The 12,084-nt window shown below is 50.2% G+C and overlaps 7 protein-coding genes across 7 annotated transcripts; 3 read left to right on the forward strand and 4 right to left on the reverse strand.

Moving 5' to 3' along the window:
- Positions 1-249: 249 nt before the first annotated feature.
- N7487_001256 (uncharacterized protein) lies at positions 250-733 on the forward strand (the record flags this gene model as incomplete). The annotated part of the gene is made up of 4 exons (XM_056869004.1): positions 250-345; positions 407-438; positions 544-625; positions 707-733. 4 exons carry the CDS (start codon positions 250-252, stop codon positions 731-733), a joined length of 237 nt encoding a protein of 78 aa, XP_056733788.1.
- A 463-nt stretch (positions 734-1,196) lies between these two features.
- N7487_001257 (uncharacterized protein) lies at positions 1,197-2,795 on the forward strand (the record flags this gene model as incomplete). The annotated part of the gene is made up of 4 exons (XM_056869005.1): positions 1,197-1,327; positions 1,412-1,439; positions 1,519-2,032; positions 2,128-2,795. The coding sequence occupies 4 exons, from the start codon at positions 1,197-1,199 to the stop codon at positions 2,793-2,795; spliced, it is 1,341 nt and encodes a 446-aa protein (XP_056733789.1).
- A 953-nt stretch (positions 2,796-3,748) lies between these two features.
- N7487_001258 (putative tetracycline transporter) lies at positions 3,749-5,173 on the forward strand (the record flags this gene model as incomplete). The annotated part of the gene is made up of 2 exons (XM_056869006.1): positions 3,749-3,817; positions 3,881-5,173. 2 exons carry the CDS (start codon positions 3,749-3,751, stop codon positions 5,171-5,173), a joined length of 1,362 nt encoding a protein of 453 aa, XP_056733790.1.
- A 391-nt stretch (positions 5,174-5,564) lies between these two features.
- N7487_001259 (uncharacterized protein) lies at positions 5,565-6,631 on the reverse strand (the record flags this gene model as incomplete). The annotated part of the gene is made up of 2 exons (XM_056869007.1): positions 5,565-6,292; positions 6,367-6,631. 2 exons carry the CDS (start codon positions 6,629-6,631, stop codon positions 5,565-5,567), a joined length of 993 nt encoding a protein of 330 aa, XP_056733791.1.
- Positions 6,632-6,902: 271 nt separating this feature from the next.
- Positions 6,903-9,812, reverse strand: N7487_001260 (WD40 repeat domain-containing protein; the record flags this gene model as incomplete). Its single annotated transcript, XM_056869008.1, has 8 exons — positions 6,903-7,556; positions 7,609-7,904; positions 7,961-8,092; positions 8,152-8,286; positions 8,336-9,288; positions 9,347-9,498; positions 9,553-9,710; positions 9,773-9,812. The coding sequence occupies 8 exons, from the start codon at positions 9,810-9,812 to the stop codon at positions 6,903-6,905; spliced, it is 2,520 nt and encodes an 839-aa protein (XP_056733792.1).
- A 30-nt stretch (positions 9,813-9,842) lies between these two features.
- Positions 9,843-10,047, reverse strand: N7487_001261 (uncharacterized protein; the record flags this gene model as incomplete). Its single annotated transcript, XM_056869009.1, is given in 2 exon segments — positions 9,843-9,943; positions 9,960-10,047. The coding sequence occupies 2 exon segments, from the start codon at positions 10,045-10,047 to the stop codon at positions 9,843-9,845; spliced, it is 189 nt and encodes a 62-aa protein (XP_056733793.1).
- Positions 10,048-10,082: 35 nt separating this feature from the next.
- ilv3C (putative dihydroxy-acid dehydratase) lies at positions 10,083-12,038 on the reverse strand (the record flags this gene model as incomplete). The annotated part of the gene is made up of 3 exons (XM_056869010.1): positions 10,083-11,255; positions 11,326-11,537; positions 11,630-12,038. 3 exons carry the CDS (start codon positions 12,036-12,038, stop codon positions 10,083-10,085), a joined length of 1,794 nt encoding a protein of 597 aa, XP_056733794.1.
- Positions 12,039-12,084: the final 46 nt, after the last annotated feature.

Genomic DNA, 12,084 nt, shown 5'->3' on the forward strand with positions numbered 1-12,084 from the left:
ATGCATTTATTAATACAACCATACATCCATGCATATGTACATGTACATGTTCGATCGTATGATGTACATCAATCACGTGTCTCGGACCAGCCGGAAATACGAATACGAAATTACATAAGAAACAGATCATTACGATGTTCGATCACATTAGAGACCCCGGGAGCTCCCCACATCCTTTTGGGGGGTAAACATTGAACATTGAACATTGCACACGTCTTCCACTTCACCACCTCCTTTACTCTATTCACCATGGCGGCAGTTCAGAAACTATATCCACGAGGAACAGTCAAGCGCATTGTCAAGGCCCACTCCAATCGGAGTGTGAGCAAGAATGCCGACATCCTGGTACGCGGTTGTCCTAACATGAAGTCTCTCTATTCCCCAGTCGCTAATACTAGTTTTATAGATCTTTTTGGATTACATGCTATTCATGCAAGAGTGCGTCTCCATCTATTCTTGTGGCTTGATCCACTGGCCACAACCCTCCGATTCGAGTTCTCGCCGCCGACGTGATTGAACTAGCAATGGGCTAACACACTATAGGTTAATGCGTGAAGCATCGATTCGGTCGCGCAAATCTGGCGAAAAGAATATCTCAGCGAATACAGTGCGCAAAGTCACCGAGGTGCGTTATTCGAGGTCGATCTCAAAGCTTCTCTGGAAGTCTCGTGAGAACATATAGCTGACAAGTATGGGGTTTCTTTAGAAAACACTGCGCAAATTCCAAGGATAGCAGAGCCCATAATATGGCCTCGATATTTCACTTATGACGAAGACCTGCCTAGCATGGATACCAAAGGCTAGGGGATACTGTACTAAGATTGACTTGGATTTTGTGATATTATGGCGTTGTGGGCGAATGTGAATATGATACCCTGGAGCAATACAATGGAAGAAATGATCAAATAATGAATCAGTTATCTGGTAAATTGCGCAGTTGTAGATATATGCCAGTGCTGTGGTTGCTTACTTGCTTACTTGCTTAATTCGCGTGCTCACAATGCGTAAGAAAGAGAGAGAGAGAGAGCCCAAAGGCAGTGGGCCACACCGACCAAGAAAGGGTTCCCGACCCGCATGTTGATTCTTCCTTCATAACACCCATCTTTTCTTCAACGTTAGCACGTTTAATTCTTCATTCCAGACCTGTACAAGCTTTTCGGAAATACTGTAATATCTGTGTTACCCACATTCCCATCATGCCTCCCGCTTCCGCTACCCAGAAGCTCAAGGACGAAGAGAAGGGCTCACGAGCTTCAAGCGTCTGCAAGGACCCCGAGAGTCCCATCTCTGATGGCCAAGAGAGCAGCTATTTGAAGGAGCTACAGAAGTATGTCTAAAATCCTATACCTGGTCGCGGGGTTATTGCCTGCGCGCGCGCGCGTGAAAGTGAGCTAACTGTATGCCCCGTTAGGACACTTCGCAATGCCATGAAGAAGTTGGTGAGTCATTGTTGCATGCTCTCTGGTTTCAATTGTTTCTTTCATACATCTCTAACATTGTGATTTTCTTTTTGATTAGAACTCCCTCGCCAAAGTCGACGCCATCGTTGCTGAAAACCCCGACAAGTCGCTTGATCAACTGATTGAGGAGAAGAAGATCAACAACGACCAGAAGGCCCAGGTTCTGAAGAAGCCTACCCTTCAGGCCACCATTGCCCAGGTCGAGGAGCAGATTGGTCACTACAAACAATTCGCTGTCCAATACGAGGACCGTCTGGCTGCTCAGAAGGCTGCGCTTGTCAAGGCGCATGAGGCGGAGCTCGAAGCTGTCCGTAATAACGCCATTGCTGATGCAACTGAGGCCTCTAAGAAAGCACTGCGTCAGCAGTTCTACACCGTGACTAAATTCTTGTGCGCCGCGGCCATCCTTCGACGCGACGGTGATGCTGTCACCACCGAGAGCCGTGCGTTCGAGGGTGTTCTGTTTGAGGTCTATGCTGGCAACCAGTCTGCAGTCAATTCGTTACTGAAGATTGCCGAAGGTGCTGATGAGAAGGTCAATGCTGTTGAGGGGACCACTCTTGATTTTACCTGTCAGTAATGAATCCCCCACCCACAACCCCACCCCCACTATCACCACCACCGTCAAATATCATTGAATGTGGTGGCTAACATTCGATCTCTTTAGATGGCGATGTGAAGCAAGCATCTGACAAGTTCGCTCCCCCTGAGGAGACCACTGAAGTTGTCTCGGAGGCAACCCCCACCACCGACCCTACAACCGACCCTACCGTGGCCAACGCTGGATTGACCGAGCTCCAGGATACCTCTTTCGGCGCTCAGGCTGGGCCTGCAGCTTCCGAAGCTGATCAGCTGGCCCCTCCTGCGCAGACTCTGGTTTCTGATGCTGGAAACTCGATTGCGGAGCAAACCTGGGCTCCTACTAGCGATGAGAGCAGCGAATGGGTCAAGCTTCCTCGCAACCCTGATGAGACCGACACTGGCCTCCAGGCTACTCCGGCTAGCGCCGATGCGGGTTTGAACAACGGTTCTGCTGGCGCTGATGTTACAACCCAGGGCGAGAACAGTGCCAAGTCAGGTGGTCGCCGCCGTCACGGACAGCGTGGTGGCCGAGGCCGGAATGACGCCAAGCGTGCTGGCGAGGGACGTGGTGGTGAGGGCCGTGGTGAAGGTCGTACTGGTGAAAGTCGTGCTGGTGAAGGTCGTGCTGGTGACGGTCGTGTCGGTGAGGGCCGTGGACGTGGCGGACGACGAGGCGGTCGTGGCGGACGTGGCCGAGGCGGTGCAAGTGGCCCTGCCTCTAGCTCGGTGGAAGCTCCTGCTTCCAGCGAGTAAGAGTGGCAATCCTAGGATGTCAGTTAGAACCTGCTGGTTTTGGGATATTGTCTCGAAAGTGGTGTTCCAACGAGGGATTTCTAGGTCTGTCTTCTCGAGACTGGCCTCGGCAATTTCTGGTCCGATGTGATGGCTCACGAACGCAACGAATTTTCTTCACGGAGAGTCACTTTGATCTCTTCGTCTGGCTTTGCCAAAGTCTTCTTGACCATGTCCTGCAATTTTTTTCAGCGTGCATATTCCCGATCCCCAGAGAGCTTCTCCCACGACATACATATGTATTCTATGGCTATTGTTTTATCGGCGCTTGTGAACGGACCGGTGGACAGGCTTAGGTCGGGCATAGATCGAAATTGATCATAATGAGTGCACCATTACTTTCCAGGATTTCTCCTAAACAACATCATGTTTGAGTATGGGCTAGTTTGATGTGACAGAACAGGGTTTACTACTTGAACAGGTGGGCAATAATCAATGACAAGTGATCCTGCATCCATTGATGTACTTTGTGTACAACAGATGTAGTCTCAGTGTATACAAGACCGCCCAATACTGACACGCGATGTGATTTCACTGTACCTCTCCTAACCCAATTTGCATTAGCGTAATGTAACGATATTACCAAAGACCGAATCAAATGCAGAGCAATTAGATGTATGACTTGATGAAAATAACCGAATACGACTGAAAGGCACTTTAAATACGCGTATTCGTTTATTACTAGCGTAATCTTGAATGAAACCCGTTTTCAGGGCCAGGCGCTAAACCACGATAGGAAATGAAGACCGGCGCCCAGTGGGGCTCCTGGCGTATTCAATCTGATTAAAAATAATCTTTGTACTCCGTACTCTTTGTACAAGTGTCAACTTCTCGACATTCTTCTCATTCCGCACATTTTTTTGGCTTCTGGGCTCTTTCTTCCATCTTCGATTGTATATACGGCGCCAGCAACAATGGCCATCGCTGGCGCCCAACGAAAGGAGGTGCTGAAGGTGTTGATACTATCGCTGCTATTAGATTTGGTAGGACCAAGCTATCCCCTCCAAGCCAACAATCACGTTTACTTAAACTAACAATGCCTGTAGATCTCCTTTACATTTATTCTGCCCCTCTTCCCTTCGCTCCTATCGTTCTATCGCGCGCAAGATCCGTCCCCAGATTCCCTCCTCAACCGCATCTTCCACTACCTAAACGCCTACAAAAACTCCTTCGCACGCCCCATTGACTCGCGCTATGATATCGTACTCCTCGGCGGAGCCCTTGGCTCTTTGTTCTCCCTCCTCCAAGCTTTCGCCGCACCCGTCATAGGCCGCCTATCTGACCGCCATGGCCGCCGTCGCGCTCTGCTTACCTCCATGCTAGGCAACCTCTTGAGCGTCGCGCTGTGGGTGTCAGCCACGGACTTCCGCATGTTCCTCGCCAGTCGTATTGTTGGCGGCTTGAGCGAAGCAAATGTGCAAATGGCCAACGCCATAGTGGCAGATATCACAGACGAGGAGCGCCGCGGCTCCTCTATGGCATTAATCGGGGCCTGTTTCAGTGTCGCATTCACGTTTGGGCCGGCGCTGGGGGCGGCACTCAGTAGTATTGATATGGTTTCCGAAAACCCGTTCATCGTCGCTGCAATTGTGTCCTTTGTTCTGATCTTTATTGAAACTGTCTATCTTTGGACCTGTTTGCCTGAGACGCATCCCCGCCTGACAACACTTCAGATGGAAGGCGAGACTAACTCTGCCAAGAAGAATGATGTGTCGAGTACGAAGACAGAAGAGAAGAGCAGTGCTTCCACTAAACGCACCCATACAAACAACCCGGCCCTTCTCAATGCCCTCCACTTCCTCTTCCTACTTCCCTTCTCCGGCCTGGAATTCTCCCTCCCTTTTTTGACTACAACGCTCTATGCGGGATCAGCCACAACAGCCAGCCCGGCCGCATTGAATGGACGTCTCTTGTCCCTGATGGGATTGATCGCCTCCCTCCTTCAGGGTACGCTGGTGCGCCGTCTCCCGCCACTAGTCACCCTCCGTGTGGGTGTCGTGGCCTGTACCATCTCATTCTTCTGTCTTGGTCGCGTTTCTTCGCCCTCGGGTCTCTATGCTGCCGGTGCTCTGCTGGCGGTAACGACTGCTACGGTTGTCACGTCCCTCAACAGCCTGGGTAGCTTCGAGGCGCAAGACGCAGATCGCGGCGCGGTTATGGGTCGTTTGCGGGGTTGGGGACAGGCTGGTAGGGCCACTGGTCCTATTGTGTTCTGTTCTCTGTTTTGGTGGGCTGGCCGTGAGGCTGCTTATACTGCTGGCGGGTTTGCCATGTGTGTCGTTACACTTGCGGTTTTCGGCTTCTTGAAGTCGCCTGCTGTGCACAAAAAGACTGAATAATGTACATAGGTATATAGATGAATTTTGCTTTCCAAGTTACAGAAGGACTTCTCCATGTTTAACATGGGATTTTATTAGAATATCTGATTTGTTTAGTATAGGGGTATAATATACAGAAGAGTGGCGATGCTATGTCTCCAGGATGCCAGCAGACAAGGCCAAGCGAAAGAGAAGAGTTCAATGCCAAAACGGTCCTTTGGCACTCATCACCAGATGCTGCTGCCCAGGTGCGCCTTGGACATAAAGAAAGGTACACGATGCACCAAAAGGTTAGAAAAGAATACATAAACACGGCGGTCAATGTATGTTCTTTCATTGCCTTCGGATTTTTTTATTTAATAAGAGATTCGCTCAAGGTGTGATTGCATATGAGAGTGCAGCCAGGGTGCAGTCATGACCTCCGGCCATTACCAGAAGCAAACCCATGATTTTGACCAGTTGCCATGGCAAGTCCAGCATTGACAGCTGGGTCCAACGAGCCACGCGCTTTGCCAATGAGCCAGTCAGTGAGAGTCACGAATTTAGCAGTCCGGTCCCAGCCGTCCGCTTCGTCGGCATGCTCAATAGTATGAGTCAGGATGCGACCTTCCTCATCGAAGGAGAAGATAAAGATACCGGTGAATTGCTCTTCTTTTGACAGTTTGAAAATAGGCTCTTCACCACCGAGAAGGACACTCAAGCCTTTGTTGGTGCCGTTTGTGGAAGCCGAGAGATGGCTATTTTGTGATGAGGCAGTTTGTGAGGTTGTAGAATTGATATTTGAAGATGCCGGGCCATGGAAAGGGCGGCTATCGGTTCGTGGTTCGGTTTTCCATCGTACTAGTAGGCGCTCATCGCCACAGTCGTGGTGGGCGCCGTGATGGGTAGGGTCGAGCAGCGTCCCGGCGCGTACTATCCTTTCGCTGAGAATTTGCAATTTCACGTTGCCAACTAATGGTACACTACTCCATGCTACCGGGACAGTCCATAGTGCTGCGCGGTAGAGTGTGCGTCCCTTGACAGTGGGGAGGTGTGGATGTGTGGATGGGAATAGATGAAGATTAACACTCGGGGCGAGGATTTCGGTGGGTAAGGTGTTGTACAAGATGGTCGGCAAGAGGGGTGAGAGGGTTCGTAACGCTTCAATCGTTAGTTGAGCAGCTTTTCTATAAAAAAAAACCCCCAAAAAGGGAGAGGAAGTAGCGAGTACACACTTTTTCCGAGTTTCAAGGTCCTTTCATCTGGCGGCTTGTGATCGGTTCTCCGCGGGCCTTCCCCATGCTCCCTCCGCACCCAAGTCGGGGAGAAGTATGTGATTGGTAAAGGCGTAGTTGAGGCTGGAGGTAGCCAAGGCTCATTGAGAAGACCATGACGAAGTTGCGCCAGTCGCTGTCGCGAAACCGAAGCAAAAAGCCGGCCAGAGACAAGGCTCTTCGGCTGATTAGGAAGAGACTTGTGCAGAGAGACCAGCTTCGGCATTCTGCATTTCAAAAGCAGTCTGGTTTTAATATGTTGTTAAGCCATGTAGATATGAAGGCTGAAGTTGCTCGGAGTCGCGGAGTCGGGGGAGTCGGGGAAAATGACGTTGCGGGAACCAATCAGGAGGCTCTAGTATACAATTAACCTACATTGTTATAACTACCTATGTAGTTAGTTAGCTACATATCTACCACATTTACAGGTCTACAGGCCTACATCTCTACAGGGCCGATCTGTGGGAACTAATTCCAAAGTATTATTCATAATCCGCTCAAGCCAGTTCATCATCGTCTCCCATTCCCATGACACGTCGTTCAGCCAGATCGCGGATCTTGTCCTCTAGAACACCACGTCCATAACGTTGTGCAATCTTAGCAGCCGCCTCGAGCATTTTACCGTTGCGGTCTGTCATCAAGGCCACTAGCTCTAGCGCCTTCATACCGCGCTCCTCACCCTCTCTGCATTCAATGGCCAGCATCTGCAGCAAGTTCTTATCCAAGTCGAGCTCCCTCCGCGCCAAATCAGAACGCTGGCTTGCCGTCGCATTAGTCGACGAGAGAAGGTCGCGGAAGAGCGACAAAAGTACGTTTCCACGGACGAAGGATTCCTCGAAACGGGCGCCTTCGGCTGTCGTGTCTTCAGATTCGCTAGAGTCCTTTGGAAGAGCACTGGCAACCGGGACCTGGAAGTCGAATTCACTGAGTAGTGGCCGCGGGAAGTAAGGGTTCTTGTCGCCACCCTTGAGAATGATACAGTGGAACTTGTCTTGTGCGACAGCTACTGGCCAGTATGTCTCTTCTTTCCGTCCACCCGCGAGACGTGCCATTTGCTTCGTGTCGAGGAGTGGTACCCATCGGGCTTGGCCGGGCGTGCGCCAGTGTTGTAAAACTAGTAGGACGCCAGTCGAGTCATAGATACAAGGATCCTAAGAAGATGGTTAACTCCATATTCAACTCTTCTGTTCAGAAGGCGCTCACCCCATTATCGGAGAAGAAAACACTCTGTAGTGAAGCCCCTTCCGGAAGGGCGACAGTGTCTTCGTTTTGGCAAATCTCGTCGCGCTTGACATTTTCCACCGTGTATCGTAAGGTCGTGTGGCCATCAATCCCTATAGGGCCGTTCCCGATACTCATAATGTAGTCGCGCCAGGCTGCACAAGTCACGGCTTGGCTCTTCTGTCGATACACCTTGAAAGGTGTTCCAAAGAGTGTGTACACTCGGACATAGTCCTTTGATGTCACAGCGACAATGTATGAATCGCTGAGTGCCAAAGCTGAAAACGAGCATTAGTGGGATTGATAGATTGAATATAGTGAGTTCAGGTATCACCTCTAATTTGTTCTCCCTCGGGCAATTCAGTCCGCCAGTCCGCCCGCGTAGTCCACGTCTCGTGTGGCCGGTAGAAGATAGTGGCTCGACTACCATCCGAAGGGTTATTGGCAAAAAGTGTTCCGTTCTCATCTATACTTGATCAGTCAAACGTGCAACACAAAAAAAAACACGATAAGTAGAAGACTCACTTAGACAAGCCTTGTCGTACATATATGGATCAGTGAAGTGGAAGTCTCGGTGGGCTTCTCGGTCATAGAATTCCACAGTAACAGTGTGATGTGTCTCTTGGTCAACTGTCCAGACAGCTCCCGTCAAATTCAGGCCTGGCCAAGTTAGTAAATCAATTCCAATGAAGTTGGGACAAGAACATACAGAGATATCTCCTGCTTCCAGCCCAAGGCGTGCTACCGGGTTGAAGAGGTGGGTGGGCCTTGGGCTTCTCGAAGCCAGCGTAAAGGCGCTTATTGCTAGTGCCACCGAGATCATCGAGATGATCGTTTGGCCGCTTGCCATACAGATTTAGCTCCTCGTCGGCATAGCCAGCCCCGTCATCATCCTCGACGAAATCCATCATCTGGTCATCTCCACCAAGGATATCATCCAACGAGTCTGGAGTTCCTCTTCTCGCCGCTCGCTGGATAGCCTCCTTGGACCGCTCCGCGAGTGTGGTTCGGCCAACATTGTTGGAGATCTCGCCCAGAGGCCCGGGCAAAATAGGAGCAGCCTGCAGCGGTTTCTGCAGCAGAGACTCGTGATCCTTCGGCACAAAGTTATCGTAAATGAAAAGTTCTCCATCTGAAGTTGTGAATGAAAGCGAGTTCTTGGTCGGGTGCCAAGATAGGTTCATGACATTTCCAAAGTCGTAGCGCTGCAAGATTTTTTGTGTCTTTGCTTCCCATAGCACAATATATCCATCTGCCGCTGCAGATGCTAGAAGAGATCCATTCGGGGCCCAGCTCAAGGCAGTAATGTCGCCAGAATGACCGCCAGCGAAAGTTTTCTCTTTCTTCCACTCCGAGGTTGAGTAGATAGAGATATCTCTGGTCGCTTCTGCGGAAGCAAATGCAGTACCATCGGGATGCCACACTGCTCTCGATGTCGCCTCGGCGTCTGGCTCCAGTCGTCTAATCACTCCATCGAGTTTGCGAACTAGTTCCGGCTCCTCTTCGTGCATGGAGTATATATAGAGGATTCCATCTGTTCCGGATACTGTCGCATATCGGCCACTGGGATCGAATGTGACATGCTTCGTTGCTTTGGATTGTTCCCGGAGATACTTGACTTGCGTCATGTCATCGACTTTCACGATCTTGACGGTTAGCTCACTAGTCCACTAATATTAGCATCCAAACATATATCTAGCACAACCCCTGCAAAACTTACTCGCTCGCTACTGCGACCCATTCCCCGTCTCTCGTCACTGCAATGTCCCTGACCGGCAAAGCGCATCGTACAAGCAAGTTTTGCATCTTGCCCGACATAATGTCGTACTTCCAGACTGTTCCATCCTCGGCACCCATGATGAAAGATCGATTCTAGAAATTCTGTCAGTCCCTTTGATGGATCCTAAATATTATGTTCCAACATACCGTAGCACCAATGCCGAAATGCGCGTCAACACCTTCGTCGATAGTCTTGGGCTCTCCATCTTCGCCGACCGTGTAGATACGAATTGCCGAGTTGGAACCACCAGTGATGATCCGTCGTCCGTCAGGTGTGTAGGCCAGTATCGTGGTGCCGGGCGTGTCTATATGAAAGCCGTGTTGTCAGTAGCTATTGGAATCTCCCCAGATCATCAGGATGACTTACGGGCTGGACGCCCCCGTGGGCGAAGAGGGTCGAAGCTCATTGCAAACGAGACCTGACGTAGATAATTCAATCAAGTTGCAACTAGAAAGTCTGGAGCATCGTTCTCGATCTTAATCTGGTGGATCGCCAATGGCCAGGGATCTGCAAGGTCAGACGCGTTCGCGTTACGCGCTCTAATCGATTTAACCCAATTTAGTAAAGGGATAGGGCTCAGGGCTCAGGGTAAGGGCCCCCCTTTCCCCAGACATTCCAAAGTTCGATCGATCCATGGCCATATTGTTTAATATTGAATTTGTCTCTACAATAGATTTTATGTGCTGGCGCCTCCAGCTGTTAAGAAATCAAAGTCCGCTCCCTCTTGTGCCTGATTCACCGATCGCTCATACAACCCGCGGTAGCCTCTCCTCTGCTTTCTTGCCTGTGTCTCTCCTACAAGACTCTGCCTGCGTTTCTCGATTCGAGTCTGTAATACTGCTTCGGAAACTTCCAAGTGCAACTTTCTAGTCTCGATATCGCAAATAATCAAGTCACCAGTCTCTACCACACCAAATGGTGACTCTGGTAGCGCAGCTTCAGGTGAGATATGGAGGATAATGGTTCCGCCTGCGGTCCCTGACATTCGACCATCCGAAAGCCGTAGCATGTCCTTAACCCCTGCCTCTGCTAGCTTCTTTGGAATCGGTATAAGGCCGGCCTCTGGCATACCTGGGTTGCCAACAGGGCCAATGTTCTTCAGGACCAATACACTATCCTTTGTGACAGCAAGGAGTGGATCATCGATCCGCTGGGCAAGGTCGGCCGAATTCTCAAACACTACAGCCGGTCCGGTGTGTGAAAGTAAGTGCCGATATTTTGACGCCGAGGCTTTGAGGACCGCTCCGTCTGGGGCAAGATTGCCACGCAGAACAGCCAAGGATGATGCGGGAAACAAAGGGTCCGACATCGGCCGAATAATCTGTTGCGAAAAGGAAAGTTGCTTGGATTGAGACGCATCGAGGACCTCTCCCAGAGTTTGCCCAGTAATTGTCACAGCAGATAAATGGAGCAAGGGCCGAAGCACCTGCAACAGCGCCATCATGCCTCCTGCATTGTGGAAATCATTCATATAGTTATCTCCACTCGGCTTGAGATCAATTAACAGCGGGGTTTTGCGGCCAATCTCCTCAATGGTATCTAAAGTGATGACTCCCTGCAGTTCTGGATGCCTATTTGCAATGGCGAGAAGGTGAACAACGGCATTTGTCGAACCCCCGATGGCCTGGAGCACTGTGATGGCATTCCAGAATGATTCCTTTGTCAAAATCTCTTGTGGCTTTCTCTTGGACTTTGCAATTGCAACTGCATTTGCGCCAGTCTCCTCGGCAATTCGCAATCTTGCGGATGATACTGCCGGTGCAGTTGCGCCCCGAAGTGGCATCATACCCAACGCAGCAGTCACGCAAGCCATTGTGCTAGCAGTTCCCATGACACCGCATGTTCCTATCTAAACCAGCCGCCATTCTGGTTAGCAAGCTGAATGACCTTGTATCTCATGAGAATGCACCTGCACATACCGTTGGAGCAAGCTCTTCGTTGATGGCCGAGATTTCCTCAACGTCAATTTCACCCGCTCGAAAAGCCGCCCAGTTGTTTCGGCAATCAGTGCAGGCTCCAATACGCTGACCTCGATGGCTTCCTGGCATCATTGGACCGGTGATCAGTGGTAGGATTGGCTTGTTGGCAGAGATGCCACCCATCAACTGAGCAGGAACGGTTTTATCGCACCCTAAATTCTGTCAGCAACTATTCCCACATAACAAGACGTCAATATTGAAATAAAATAAAAACTACTAAACTATTAAAACTATTAAAACTCACCCCCGATCATTATACAAGCATCCAACGGCTGGGCGCGTATCATCTCCTCCGTATCCATGCTCATAAGATTCCGCAAGAACATGCTAGTTGGATGCGAGAATGACTCGGCAACGCTGATGGTAGGAAATTCTATCGCTAGTCCTCCATTGAGTTGTACGCCACGCTTGGCCGCCTCAATAAGCTGGGGCACATTGGCATGACAGGGATTGAACCCTGAGAAAGTGTTGATGATACCCACGATGGGGCGTGAAAGCGCATCTTCTGAATATCCGAGTGCCTTAATAAATACTTTGCGGAGAAAGAGGGAGAAATGAGCATCTCCATAGGATGTTAGACCCTGGCGAAGTCCGGATGTGGATGTGATTGGAGTTGTGAGATCGTAGTCCCCGTTGGGGCTCGGTTCGTCCATTTGTGTTTTCTTCGATTTCAGTAACAATTCAAAGATGATGGAGGAA

Source organism: Penicillium crustosum (genome assembly GCF_028827405.1).
Source record: "Penicillium crustosum strain IBT 35664 chromosome Unknown utg000001l_segment0_segment0, whole genome shotgun sequence".
Lineage (NCBI taxonomy): Eukaryota > Fungi > Ascomycota > Eurotiomycetes > Eurotiales > Aspergillaceae > Penicillium > Penicillium crustosum.